The sequence below is a fragment of the Acipenser ruthenus genome, chromosome 18, assembly GCF_902713425.1.
Source record: "Acipenser ruthenus chromosome 18, fAciRut3.2 maternal haplotype, whole genome shotgun sequence".
NCBI classification, from domain to species: domain Eukaryota; kingdom Metazoa; phylum Chordata; class Actinopteri; order Acipenseriformes; family Acipenseridae; genus Acipenser; species Acipenser ruthenus.
Window position 1 is genome coordinate 18919383 of NC_081206.1, and position 13117 is coordinate 18932499.

At 37.9% G+C, this 13117-nt stretch overlaps 1 protein-coding gene across 3 annotated transcripts in view; it reads right to left on the minus strand.

The window, feature by feature from the left end:
• Positions 1–13117, minus strand: part of LOC117412541 (dnaJ homolog subfamily C member 17-like) — a 77431-nt gene that overhangs the window by 44655 nt on the left and 19659 nt on the right. For all 3 annotated transcript variants that reach the window (XM_034021040.3, XM_058991405.1, XM_058991404.1), the window contains exons 3-8: positions 12287–12345; positions 10789–10876; positions 10151–10233; positions 8881–8995; positions 7342–7391; positions 1284–1361 (exon numbers count right to left, since the gene is read on the minus strand). In XM_034021040.3, the coding sequence (XP_033876931.2) occupies positions 1284–1361; positions 7342–7391; positions 8881–8995; positions 10151–10233; positions 10789–10876; positions 12287–12345 (473 nt within the window). The remainder of the gene's footprint in view (positions 1–1283; positions 1362–7341; positions 7392–8880; positions 8996–10150; positions 10234–10788; positions 10877–12286; positions 12346–13117) is intronic.

Below are 13117 nucleotides of genomic sequence, written 5' to 3' on the forward strand. Positions count from 1 at the left end.
TTTACCTGGTCTTGAGCTACTTTAAACTTGTCTGGAGAATCCTAAGTGCTGGGACTGAACAGCCTTCCTCCTTCCATTCAAATCATGTGACAATATGACCTTTCAACTCTGCCAAGCGCACATACTGTACAGTTAACAGAGTAGGTGTTAAAGTCATGTGTTTCTTGTAAACACTGCAGGGGGGTTTATGACTATGTTGCACTACAGTATATTCCAGTTACCAGTTGGCAATATCATGGGGATGCTTGGAGTTCAGTACCCAACAAGGATCGCTAAAGCCAAGGAATTTTAAACCTAATCCTTGGGAAAATGGCAGAGTTGGAATGCGAGTGTTCGCTAAGGATTTGAACTTGCCAACAGTGACACAGGACTCCATGGACCACTATTTCAGAAATTCTAAGACCACATTTTTCCTGCATTGGGTTTTTTTCCCTTTTGCAGAATTTGCGTGCAAGTCCAAAGTACACAATGTCTCTTTCCCACTAGTGCAGTCATTATTTTTATTTCTACGTACCTGCAATTTTTCTTGGCTAAACCCTTGTGCGTTAAAAACATGGCTTTTTTAATTCCCCTCCCTTTATACTAAACAGTAAACCCAATGTGCTTTTCCCACACCCTCGACCCAGTTTTCCACGTCTCAGTATCTTTATAAAACGCACATGAGGGGGGATTGTAACTGTGCCCTTTTTGATAAGAATGCCAGACGATCTTGGCCTACTTCATTCCTACAAACTCTCACTGCGCTAATCTAGCTTGAATTTACATAGTGTTGAAGTGCTCATCAGGATTGCATGAGAAGAGAACATTTCCTACTTGCTCCCAAGTCACTTATAAAAAAACAAAACAAAAGGGGTACAAACAATAGACTGCCCAGGTTTATGAGAGGGCAGTGCTGTAACTGTAAGTGTTCCTGTGTGCAATTAGCACTGCCTGCTACTGTGAACTGCAAAGGTTGCTCTTTGAATCCCCAGTCACCACTGAAATCAAGATGTAGGCAAAATAATTCCAAAACACTACCAGCTAGGATGTGATATGCCATTTTTATGGCATATTAAAAGGGGGTTTAACCATAGTACCGTCACAAACCTAATAACGTTATTCTTTTACAAAGGCTTATTCTGTTATGGAGGACACAGACGTGGATTTTTGCCTCTGAATTCATGTGCAGCAATGTTCATTGTAATATTCTCTGCAGTGTCATTGCTGGGGTACAGCTATAACCTTCAGGCTGCTACAAACACAACCACTGCTAGTGTGGTGCTTGAGGTTGTGTGTAAACTCACCTTGTGGAGAAGCCCAAGGAGAACATCATGGGAATATCCACCGTTGGTCTCATCACCTTTCTTACTCTTCCATTTTAACTGAGAATAAAGAAGAAGTAAGAAGATTACTGAATGCTCCAGCGGGTCATGGAGAGCTTCTTATTTCATGGGACATGGAAGATATGAAGCTTTTCTCTTGATTAAACTTCAGTCATGAATGGACCATTCTAACGCCTGAAGATATACATACAATAAATATAAATGAGTGTGTGAAATTTGTGTAATGCACGTTATTAATACTGAAGCCTGGTACCAGCTTCTTCCAATAAACAGTCCCCAGACTCCTTTGAAATAGTGCACACATTTCTGGTCAAAATAAAATTAAACAAAAAGTAATTTATTTGCCAGGAAAATGTAAACAAAGAAAAGGATGGCTTACTTGCCTTTTCTCTTTTTACATGTAATAATTATTTTAGAGTTGCATGTTTTAAGATAGAGTGCTTACATTCAGTCACATTACATTGACTAACCTCACCATCCAGTCAGTCCTAATCCAGCTGCCTCTGCTCAGCATGACCAATTAAAAAAATCAGCAATAACGCAAGCGTTTAAAGTACTGTAAAATATTAGTTCAAATCTACAGTGAAATAACACATCAGAAATATATGAGGCAAATAAGAGGCAATTAAACCTCAATTAAACTTCCATTGATCTATCAAAATTGCCCCAAAGTCCTTTCTGCTTTTTAATAAAGTTGCCTCAATTCACATATTATATTGTATGTATAAGAATATTCACGTATACATAAACTGGGTGTATTTGAAGGATGTTGTGAAAAATTGACTTCTTGCTTGGTGTTGTCGATTACTACCTGTCCACTGTGTGATTAGGAATGTGGTTGCTGAATAAACTTGACTAACTAAAACTAAAAATGCTAAGGTACAAATACAAATCTAGTATGTCTTGTACAAATCAAGTTGTCAAAACGTAGCATTCACACCAAATTTTCAAGTTGCCAAGGGGTAATGTTTCACATCTGGACATACGTACTGTAGCTACTAAAGCCAAAAGGAAACTTCATAGCTGTCATTCAGAAAGACTGGCAAGCATCTTCGTTGTTAGGAGACTAAGCAAATTAAACACAGATGCAAGATGTTACATATTATCTGATTCAAACTGGTTACAGTAAAAAAAAAAAAAAGGAAGTACAACCTCTGTTTAAGCTGGCACCTCCCGGGGTGTGTATGTATTGGTGCACAGGGTATAATGGGAGATATGCAGCACCAATGTATAGTTGTATTTAGGCACAGGGATTGCACAATCACTTCACATGCAGATAATGTATGTAATAGTATGTGAGCACAGGGATTGCACAAATTAGTTCACGTGCCGGGATTCAAGTGAATGACTAATTAGTAATTGAATCCCGGCACAGCTGTATATATAGATGCACAAATCACTCGCTCGGGGTTGGGTGTTCAGGGCGAAAGAACGGGAGAAGGAGAATAAATTAAAACTAAAAAGCAATTGCTACTCGTGCCAACACAGATGATACTTGTGTGTTTAGTGTTCGCCGTGTTTTGTCTATTTGTTTTGGCCAATGTGCCGTTTTGATTTTGTGTGCAGCGTTTTGTTTTGTGTGCAGCGTTTTATTTGTTTATTTATTAAAATGTGCAAGCAGCACATTCGTTTCACAGTGCTGTGTGTTTCTTCCGGGTCTGATGTCACCGCAAGCCATATTCTTCTTACAAGATTTATTTTGTGAAGACTGGGTTATTCATTCAAACATTGTGAATACTGTTAATATTGCAACGTTTATTAGTTTAGACAATAATGGAACTCCCGGGTCAATATTTGAGTGAGTGAGGGGTTCTATTCTTCAAGAAGAACATGCTACAGCAATGCTACTATACTACAGTGTTTTAAAGTTATTTATTTATTTACCTTTGTAGTCCACTAGAAAAAAGAGCTCACGTTTTGAGAGCAGGGCTTAAGGGTTTCAACAGTAAGCAGTAGTTTTAGAGCAGGTGTCTAATTTGGGTCATCTCTTCCACTGATAACAGAATGGCTGACCTCTACAAAAAACATTAAGGACAAAGCAGGTGTTGGGTGTCATTGACATCCTTGGACATGTCCGTGTTCCTTAGACGATGCTGTCGAAGCAGAGCTCAGGCCACATTCAATTAAAGAATCTACGTTCCAAGCATCAGCGTTATTAAGACAGCCAGCGTTTAGATATTCCAAAGTGGTTCTCACATACCTGGCTTGCACTGTGAAAAACTGTATCTCTTTGCTTTTAAATCAAAAACCTTCACAGATGTTATTGCAACACAAAGCATGTTCAATACAACATGTTTTAATTGTCAAGGGCAACGCTTGATTTTCACTTCAACAACCATTTAGCTCCTCTGTGCTGCAATTTCTGACCACATAAATCTTCTGGCTAAGCATTTGGGGAAATAACCAAACTCTACTCTGTATATAGCAGATTTTTGGGAAGTCAAAAAAAAAAAAAAATTAAGGGAAAAGCTAAAGTGCTCTAGTGCAGTGTTTCTCAAACCAGGGGACCCGACCCAAAAGGGGGTCGGCAAGGCTATTGTAGGGGGATCACCGCCATAACCTCAAGTTTAGGGCTTCTGATTTTTAAACCGATAAAACACTTGTTAAAAAAATGCAAACACTGGAAATGGTTACTCAATTCACCTGGACTTCACCCCTTTCCCATTTAAAAAAAAAAAAAAGAAAACCGACTATGGTACAAAAAACTGAAACAAAACCACCGTTCCCAGTGCAGCTGGGCAATGTCCCTCCTTCCTGACTTGTAAATACTGTATCATTGACTCGTTCTGAATACTTTAAAACCCACCCAACTACTGAGTGGCAGCAAATTCCACATTTCTATTGGAGACTCCGCTTGCAAGATTTAAAACGAGACTACAATTACAGTAGAAGGCTTGTTCGTGGGATTTAAAGCTATATTACAGTTAGATAGCGATAATTTCAAACAGAATTGCAAATTGTGGAGAAATGTAAAAAAATGCCTAGACACACAAAAAAACACCAGAAGAATGTGCCTGTGACCATATGAATTTTGTAGTGGAAGACAGCACACTAAATGTGCGTACTGTATGTCGAGTTACTACTATTGTTACAGAAAAAAACACCCAAGCATTTTGGAAAGTAACCAAAAAACAATAATTTCATACAGTATATACAAAGCGAAGCCGTATTTAAGTTCCTTAGCATTACATTACAGTGCATATACATTTAATTCTTAACAGTAATGGTGTAGTATGAAGCCAGACCACCTGCCGTGTTCACTAAGTGTCCAGATGTTTATTTGTTTGTGTATAAAGTGCTAGCGCCGGTCAAAAAAAGCTTTCTTAATGTCCAGGTTTTTTTGTGTTTCACACGGTTTCTCAATTTGCCAATCACTTGGACAATGTTATGATTGTTGCCACAATCATTGGCTAATTCTGCGTTTGTTTGCAAGTACTGTACTTTCAGTTCCCACAACTGCCTGTAGGCTGCGAAGGGTTAGATGCAAATTTAGACAGTAACACATGTTTCTTAAATGTCTACATACCCCTGAAAAGACTTTGAAAGTGGAACTTAAATAAGCCAGCGTTATTTACAAATCAGAGGAGTCTACAAGTAGACGGTACCGATGCTGTGTGCAAGTTTTCGATGCTTCGTTCCATTTGGCAAAACAAAATCTTAATTCACATAGAAAAACCGTCTTGAAGCAGAAACACAAGTGACACAAATGACAGACTGTGTGGGTCTAATAATATCATGCCATGGTTTCATGTCGTAATCTGGTTATGAGATGTAAAAATATTTATTCCTGAAAACAGTTGCTACACCCCAACCCCCTCACCCATGGATCTTGCTCCACCTCCACCCCCCCCCCCCACCTCCACCTTTATAAAAGCTCGGGCGCCATCAACTGCAGGCATAATGATTCGGGGGGGCCATCATTACCAAAGGGGGGCCCATCATAAAAAGTTTGAGAACCCCTGCTCCTCATTGTGAAAATGAATTAAGACATGGTCACGCCGCCAGAAAGATTATGTTTCAAACACAAGTTTTACATTGGAACAGATCTTTATTGTAATAGTGGAGAAGGTAAAAGCTGCAAATGAGTTGATATAAATCAACCTGTATGCCACAAGCATAAGTCACAGCTGGATTTTCATTATAGCATTTTACTGCACTGCCAAATCGCCATGGATTGCATCAACCACCCAGCAGTGACTATCCTTGGATTACCACTATCAATAAGAGGTCTATGCAATTCAGGTGGATTCCTTAGTACTTTAAATGATCTAAAAATCCATCTGTGGCTTATCCCAGCAGAGTATAGGTTGCTTAAGTCAAGCCCTTAGTCAAGTAGACAAGTGTTTCGGCAGGTTCCTTCATCACATGGCGTATACAAAACACTGTCTACTTTCTTTTGAGTGTTTTTGAATTTATGAAAGACTTAAGACTTGAGTTTGAGACGTGTGTCTGACAGCAATGCATTTGTAATGCAGTGCTCCCTCGTTATACTGTCAACTATGGGACAGTTACCAAACTGCCGTTATAACGAGGGTAAAAAAAGTCCAATAATAATGACAAAAACTATGTTGACAATTCAAAGGTTTATTTTTTCAGTAAACATAAAAAGCCAACTTGTCAAAGTTTAAGCAGTTATTTTCTGCATTTTTAATTGGTTAGGAGTACAGTATGTTGCTGGTGTTGTTAAAGTGATGGAGTCCAATACGTGTGTCTACATTGGTTTGGCTTGATGCACTGGGAGACGGCAGACAGCGAGTGTGGTGGTATAACGGGACAAATAGAACTGGGTTATATTGGTTCAGAAGGGATATTTGGAGGATCATGAGCGCGGCATTATAACAAGGGAGGACTTCACTGAAGTTATGATCTTTTAAAAAATTCTACACCAACATAAGCATATAATTAAAGGAATTCGCAAGGGCTACATTTGTAAGATAAGTTGTCCATGCACTTTCCATTGTTTACCTGAATATATCTGCTTGTTAATGCAAAACTGACAATTAACAGGTTTCACAACGATGAGCCAGCTCAAAACAAATACAATGCCAATGATTTATTAGTATTCTGTGAACTCCTCAAACAAAACACTGGAAAGTAGAACCCTAACAATAACTCACTTAATGGTGGTGTAATTCAGGACTGGAAAATCGCACTGCAGTCTCAGGTTTTACTATGAGCCTTATTAGCCAAAGTATACAGGTTACAAGTTCAGTTGTGTCAAAATAAAACCTGGAATCTGCAATGGGAGTCTTAAAGGGTACATAAGGACCTTTTTATTTTATTGTGTTACATGTTCCCATGTGTTGCTACAACTGTTTACATAAGGTGTGTGTATTGTTTTAATTTTTTTTATTTTAATTTTTTGGTCAAAACGTAAAAAAAAAAATTAAAACAACACACACTTTACGTAAACAGTTGTAGCAACACATGGGAACATGGGAAAAACTGGTGGGTGAATAATTCTTGGTGAAGTGCAATGGATAAATACTAGAGATTTATTCGTTCACTTTAACCCTTCAATCGTTTGGCGTACTTGTTTTTCCAAAACCAACGAACAGCAGAAAAATGTCAGGCTATCTGCAAAGCCCTGTCAACAATGTTATAAATAATAAAACATATTTATTACATCAGTGTCACACAGGGCTTGTCTAGTTACAAGATGAAATGTGAGGAAATCGTTTTTTAAAATTTAATTACAAATATGCTGGCTAATAGACAAAAGCTGTAAATTGGGGTTACGTGAAGTACACTTATTCTTTGCTTAGTTTTTTTTCAAAAACAAGACATTAGAAAAAAAACAGATATAGTGTTGCGTTCTGAATCCTCCGAGTGCCAACTCAAATACCCGAATGCTTTTCTAAAATGTTTTCTTTTGCTCTCAATGTCCCTCGTCCGAACGCCTCTGTGGGAAACAAATGTACTGTGCAATAAAAAAAAGGAGATGTCCATCTGTGCTTATCACGCTATCCCCTCTTCTCCCAAACACACACCATCTAAAGGCAATATTTGAATGTCTTACTTTTAATTTGGGGGTCACGTTGCTGTCGGATTTCATTCCATGCTGCGTGCCTGTGGGAGACAGGGAGAATAAAACAGGAGGAGAGGGAACATTTTTATTTTCCCAAAATTAAATATAGGAACATAAATAACATGGAGATGTCAGTGCACAGTCAGCGGCCAAGTGTGAACGAGAGGGTAACCACACCAGAGCTCTGGGAACCAAGCACTGGACTGCTGTCAACCATGTTCTAATAAAGTTACAGTACTCTCGTTCTGGCTCCTGGCGCAGGATAGTTGACCTAACCAGCACCTCTGGAGTCAGCCGTGATCGTCCTTCCAAAAAGCAGGGAACAGCAATGCCTCTTTAGCGTGCGAATGGAGCAGATTTAAATAGCTGTCCTTGTGTCTTTAGACCGCACAGGGGGTTTTGCACAATTCACATTTTGTATTAAACCAACAAGCAGCTTTATTTCTTATCAGGTGCAGTGCTGTTTCCAACCTAGTTTCACAGCTGCACAGGACTGAGGAACAACGAGTTCAAATGACCTGCCCAGGGTCACACAGTGTGTTATTGGCTAAGCATAATCAGTCTCAAAATACTTCAACGCATTCATAATTACAGTGTGTTTTAAGGGACATCATTCAAGATGATTAATTCAGCCTAAAATCTAATTTATTTTGAGTTTTAGTGTCCGTTGTAACAGCCGTTACCTGTTAGATAACTGACTATGGAGACTGTAGGTGTAGGAAGACATGTTATAAATGTGTTTATTTAGGTTACATTTTGGACTGGATTGCTTAGGCTGAAAATAATGCAGCTGTTTAAAGCAAGTTTCAAGATTCTGAAGACCTGTTAGCTTGTAGAGGGGATCTAACTGTCTGAGACAATCCGTGAGGTTTACAATTATTTGTATTAGTTTTATTTTAAATGAATGTGGTCTGAAGTATACAGACTATTATACATGAAATAAAATCAGCCATTTCTAGTGTGTTTAGGATGTTATTAAAAATATCAGCATATTACAAGGATAGAATAAAGCTGGCCCTTTTAATCATGTCTGAAGTAACTACAATCTTAATACTGTAGTGCACCTCTCTTCACTTTGAAAGTGTATTTAAACTCACTTTGTCTTCTCATCCACGCAGTAGAATGTTATGCTGTGGCAAAGGTAAATAAGTTACTATTTCTCAAGCTGGTGGCTGAACATCAAGCTGCCCCAGTAACGTGAATGTGCGATGCTGGAGTGAGCAGTAATCATTACAACTCAGAGATTGTGTTACCTGTGTTATACATTGTATAATCTAGTTATTGAGATGCATTTTACCGTTGTCCTTTTAAAATGCTGTTTTACATATTTTTACTTTCAGAAACGGCTTTAAAAGACTCACAATGGACACAGCTTTGAGACGCACGTGCACTGTTAGATGTTTGATTTTCAGAACCTTGGCCCACAAACTTTCATTATGTCAGTGGTGCTATTTAGATGAACTGAATGGACCCGACTGCCTTGTGTTGAGGTGGATAACAGAGGCGAAGCGAGTTTGTGTTCCTGTGTACCTGGTGGTCTGTGCCCTCCGCCTGCCCCAACTTCCCTCTCTCTTTGGATCTGTTCCTTTATAAGCCTCTGTTCTTCTTGGAGCTGCCTGGAGCCTTCCTCTCGCAAACGGATTATCTGCAAGACATTGTTTCAAATGAACCAACACCGGATTTTATAGTTTGACCAGAAAAAGAAAATGTACCGACAATATGCCATTCTACCAGGAGCATCACTAGTAGCACTGGTCAGCAAAATTCAAATTATTTAACTAAAAATCAGGTAGTTTGTTTTCTTTCTGTGAATTAGACTGCAGGAAAAATTAGCTAAGCCAGAGTTGACCGAAGCTGTAATTTATCAATGACACTATCTGTGTCACCAACACCACTTTCTGCAGCATCTAACTTTCCACCAAGGTCTCCCATCCAAATACTAACCAGACCCAACCTGGTGCATTTAGCAGACAATCTGGTTAATAGACTAATAATCAACTCTGTACTGTACCTACAATAAATGCACCTACGCTGTGTTCATATCAGCATCATAGAGCATGTTCCTTTTGGCACAGTTGAGGACCTCATTGTAACAGTTGGCTACATTACCTTCTAAAAAAAAGTTATAAAAAGACAACAACAGATCGTCAGCAACCATCTAGTGCCTATATGAATCGTTATTTAAGCACTGCCACCTTCTGGTACTGTTTGGATAGACATGACCTGGGGGACCGACATCTCCAGCACTATAAGAACATTAGAAAACGTACGAACAAGAGGAGACTATTCAGGCTTCAGTGCTTACCCAGTTCCCATTAGCCAATTGATCTGAAAAATTTGCCAAGTTGGATCTTAAATGATCTCATAGATTCAGCATCAACATGCCATTCCATACCCTCACCACTCTCTGTGTAAAGATGTGTTTTCTACCCTCTGCATTTAATTTACAACTTTGTCCTCTGGTCCTGGTACTAGCAGTGGCGCACAGCAAGGGCCATTCTAGCCCAGATTCAGTCATGTGGTTTCAATGCATGTTGATTGCACATTATTGAAGTAGTGTGGATAGGCTGTAATAGGCTTCAAATACACTCCAGGGCACTTTGGTGGTAGATCATAAATCTTCCCTACAATGTTCCCTGTCTTTTTTCCACAGCATAAATGACCAACTGAGATCACCCTATTCACAAAACAATAGAGGGGCACACTTACCTAAATGATGGTTCAGGAAAAAAAAACATTTTATCGATAGCATAACTTGAATTGATTGCTGCCATCTAAGCTGATGAGCAGTAACACTCACCTCTTCTTCCAAAGTCCGTGTTATTTTTATTTCCTCCTCTTCGAGATTGTGGGCTTGTGCCTGCCTTTCCCGGGCCTCTAAATCTGTAACAGCACAAAGTTCAGCTCAGAGTGGGGGGCCGTTTGGTTACCACCCTCATGTCCCCAACCGAATAGGTCAAACAAAATGCAAGACCCTTTCCTTGCCTGAATGGTTGATTCCATGCAGTTTCCTAGTGCAACTGCATGGAATTGTACACACCTAAACTGTTTAATCAAACAGTAGTACAGATAGAAAGACATTCAGGAAGTACTTACAAAATGAGTCCTATGTTTATTAACTAAACAGCGGTGCTATTTAGATAACAGAAGAAAAGTGAGGAACAAGAGGAGGTTGCCCGGTCCATGAATACTGGTCTAGTTTCTAGCAGCTGATGAACCCAGAACTGTCCAGTCTGCTTTTTAAGGTGACTCATCAACTACAACGTGTCTCAGTAACCAGTTCGATCTGTTTAGAACATTTAACTAGCGGAGGCCCAAAATCATATATTCTGGTATCTCTAGCCTGCAGTGGTTGGCCATGGGAAATCTCCTTTTTTGTATTAATTATTAAAGTTGGATTTACATGTACTACATTATTAACTTGTTAACAAACATTACCTAGTTTAATCTTTTTCCTCTTGTCGTCGAGTTTCCTGGTTCTCTCCTCCGCTAGCTTTTTGGCTTTTCTTACTTGATCATAGGCTGCCTGTAAGAGAAGAGAAACTCACAGTGACGAAGGCTCAGAACATACCCAGAGAATATAACAACTGAAGAGTTCTTAGTACTGTGGTACTGTATTACTGGGATTAATGCTGATTTACTAAACATTTAACACAATTATATTATATTATATTATATATATATATATATATATATATATATATATATATATATATATATATATATATATATATATATATATATATATATATATATATATATATATATATATATATATATATCGACTTTAGAATTAATATCTCCCATTGGTTTTAATGTCATCACACATTCTTGAAATATTGCACACCAAATGTATGAAGGTGCAAATAATTAATATGCCAATTCTAGTAATAATGCTACACATTCTTGTTGGTATCAACTGTGCAGTGAAAGAAACACATCTTCTCATAATTGTATTTGAAAACATGATATCTAATACTACACTAGGTTAAATAATTATCTGCTTGCCAGCCCTGCTATTAGAAAGAGTTGCACTTCCTTGGTCATTTCACCTGGAGGGTGAATTTGTCCCCAGCCCTTCAACAGCTGCTTTCCTGTCATTAGCCAATCAGCTGCTTCCCCTATTGACTGACATTTTCAGCCAGTATCATGACCTTAGCAGAGTAAAGCATAGAAACGGTGGACTTTCCTTACCTAAAAGTAGAACCAAATTATACATATACATATATATATATATATATATATATATATATATATATATATATATATATATATACACACACTCTTCCTTAGTTAAAACATTAGTATTGTGTTGTTTAAAAATGAATATGAACTTATTTTCTTTGCATTATCTGACAACAATGCATCTTTTTTGTTATTTTGACCAGTTGTCATTTTCTGCAAATAAATGCTCTAAATGACAATATTTTTATTTGGAATTTGGGAGAAATGTTGTCAGTAGTTTATAGAATAAAACAAAAATGTTCATTTTACCCAAACACATACCTATAAATAGTAAAACCAGAGAAACTGATAATTTTGCAGTGGTCTCTTAATTTTTTCCAGAGCTGTATGTGTGTGTGTATATATATATATATATATATATATATATATATATATATATATATATATATATATATATATATATTAATAAAGGGGACTGTATTTGTTTGCAAATACAAGTACAATACAGTAACTTAAATGCAGATTTAATCCATTTCTAATAAATGCACATTAGGCATTTTAAACTAGCGTCTTAATAGTAAATCTTCATTGGCAGATAATATTTCTTGATCGAAGTTTACATTTCTAATAATATATATAATACCTTGGCAGTGCCCATGCGCTTTAGCTGTCTGGGACGGATTACCTGGCCGGAGGCGTCTCACTGTTTGTTGATTGGTAAAAGCAGAGCACATCTTTGATGTAACCTTACCCTGGCAGCTGTGTCAGTCAGGACCTCTAGAGCCTGGGAGAGCTGGTGGAAGAGTTCAGCTAGAGGAAGACAAAAGGGCAGAGTGGAGGGTCAGGGACCACACAGCTCTCAAAACACAGATGATTGTGCTTATTCATTCACGGTCAACTAAAAAAAAACAAAACCCACAAAGACAACCTTAAAACCCCTGAATGAGAAGCCTCGATTTAGTGGTCACTCCAAGATGGTTAAGGAATGTGTGTGTTTTTCTCATCAGGACTTTCAAATTCCATAACTACCAACAACAGTATATGAGTATTTATTTGTTTATTTAAAACTTTTACTCTCCATCTAGAACCATCCTGGGGTACAACAGTTACACCTCGCATGCTAAACATTAAAAATACATTTACACCCACAGTATAAAAGCAGCACTCACTCACACTTTGATATTACAATTTAAATCAATTCAATAAAGCGCTTCTGAGTTTCTGTTGGTTGTGCTCATTGTTTATCCTTTCTGCTAGACTATTCGATGCATTAGGTGCTCTATATGCAAATGATTGCTAGCACTTTTCTTTCTTATTTTTTGCAACATGTTCTGTAAATTACCATAATTCCTCCCAAGCGATCCATCTATTCAATGAAAAGCAATTTTAAAGAAGTTATAAAGACAACATATAGCTTTTAAAAGACCCAAATGACCTCAAGCCATACACTCCAACCCTCTATCCTAAGTATCCAATCAATTTCCAACTGTGTCCTCTGCTCCTGGTTTCTGTGATGTGCATAAAGTATGTTAGGGTTAACTATGCCAAACCCTTTTGAGAATTTAAAAGACTTAAATCAGAA